This window comes from Octodon degus, unplaced genomic scaffold, assembly GCF_000260255.1.
Source record: "Octodon degus isolate 3935 unplaced genomic scaffold, OctDeg1.0 scaffold00033, whole genome shotgun sequence".
NCBI classification, from domain to species: domain Eukaryota; kingdom Metazoa; phylum Chordata; class Mammalia; order Rodentia; family Octodontidae; genus Octodon; species Octodon degus.
The window spans coordinates 8,040,406-8,041,698 of record NW_004524609.1 but is presented as its reverse complement, the minus strand read 5'-3'; the positions used below and the strand labels follow the sequence as shown (position 1 = coordinate 8,041,698).

The 1,293-nt window shown below is 42.2% G+C and overlaps 1 protein-coding gene across 1 annotated transcript in view; it reads left to right on the top strand.

Moving 5' to 3' along the window:
• The window catches only part of Abca8 (ATP binding cassette subfamily A member 8), a 96,542-nt gene that overhangs the window by 60,285 nt on the left and 34,964 nt on the right, over nucleotides 1-1,293 (top strand). The window contains exon 22 of the mRNA XM_023713973.1: nucleotides 883-1,020. Within this exon, the coding sequence (XP_023569741.1) occupies nucleotides 883-1,020 (138 nt within the window). The remainder of the gene's footprint in view (nucleotides 1-882; nucleotides 1,021-1,293) is intronic.

Below are 1,293 nucleotides of genomic sequence, written 5' to 3'. Positions count from 1 at the left end.
CCACCTCAGGGAAAGGCGGGCTCGTGGAAACACCTCCTCGCGTCTGCGTCCGCCTTGTTCACTGGCTCTGGCAGCCAGCGGCTCCTAGCAGGACGTAACTTCGTCTCTTCACCAGCGTCAAAATGAATAAATGCTTTTAATCTACTCAGGACACTGAGGCGGGCGCCGCAGCACAACTAATGATACTCATAAATAGGACTTTCACAGTTGCTTCAGCATGTGGCGAAGATGGTAAGATAAATGTGTTTGATGCAAAAGGACCAAGTGCAAGGTCCTGAGTTCAAGCCCCCATACTGAAAAGAAAAAAAAAAAAAGGGAGTGTTTTGAAGGCAAATAAAGTATGTTTTTTAATATAATAATTTTTTAACATTCATGTTTTTTCATGCCTCATATATTTTGCCTAAATATATATTTTTTGTTCTACGGGTCTTAGCTTTTTTATAATTTTTTAAAGAATCTTTTATTTCTTTATTTGGTACAGAGTCTCACTACACAGCTCAGACTTGTAGCGATCCTCCTGTCTCAGCCTTCCCAACGCTGGGATTATGGTGAGTCCAGGGTTCGTGAGCCAGCATGGCATATGATATCAAGGATCGAGCCCAGGTTGTTGAGCTTGCCAAGCAGGCGCCTAGACTGCTGAGCTAACCCCCAGCCCCACATGTGTTTGCTTTCATTGACACACTATTTATAGTTTTTTTTTTTATTTAATTTGACACCTAAAACAATATCTTGAGCTGTGTCTCAGAGCTAGAGTACGCAGAACTCTGGGTTCAAAACTCAGCACCAAACAAACCCACACGCAAGTTAAAATTTTGAATTTTGCCATCTTTAGAACACAGTGAACAACTTTAGTAATTTATACACTTGTTTGTTATATTTTAGAATTATAAGTTCTCACTGGCGTGCAATACCAAGAGACTGAACTGCTTCCCCGTTCTTGCGGACGTTGTGAGTAACGGGCGCCTCGGAATGTTTGCACCGTCGGCGCGCATTCGCACCGACAGGAGCACGTTTGTGGAAGTAAGTGCAATCCTGCTGGACTCTCCTCCAAGGTCACCCTTGGAACTGCTGTAACTTCGTTCTTATTAGGTAAATCACTGCATCATACGTCATTATCTAGTTTCTTGCTGGCTCTGCGGCTTTGGAAAACCAATACACTTTTCAGAGCTCTGATTTTTTTTTTTTTTTAATTCAAATAAAGCCAATAAAGTGCTCTCTAAAGAAAACATGAAGCAACAACAGTGCAGTTGTGAAGCACTGTGACTAGGATACGAGTGATAAATGGAAGGTGGG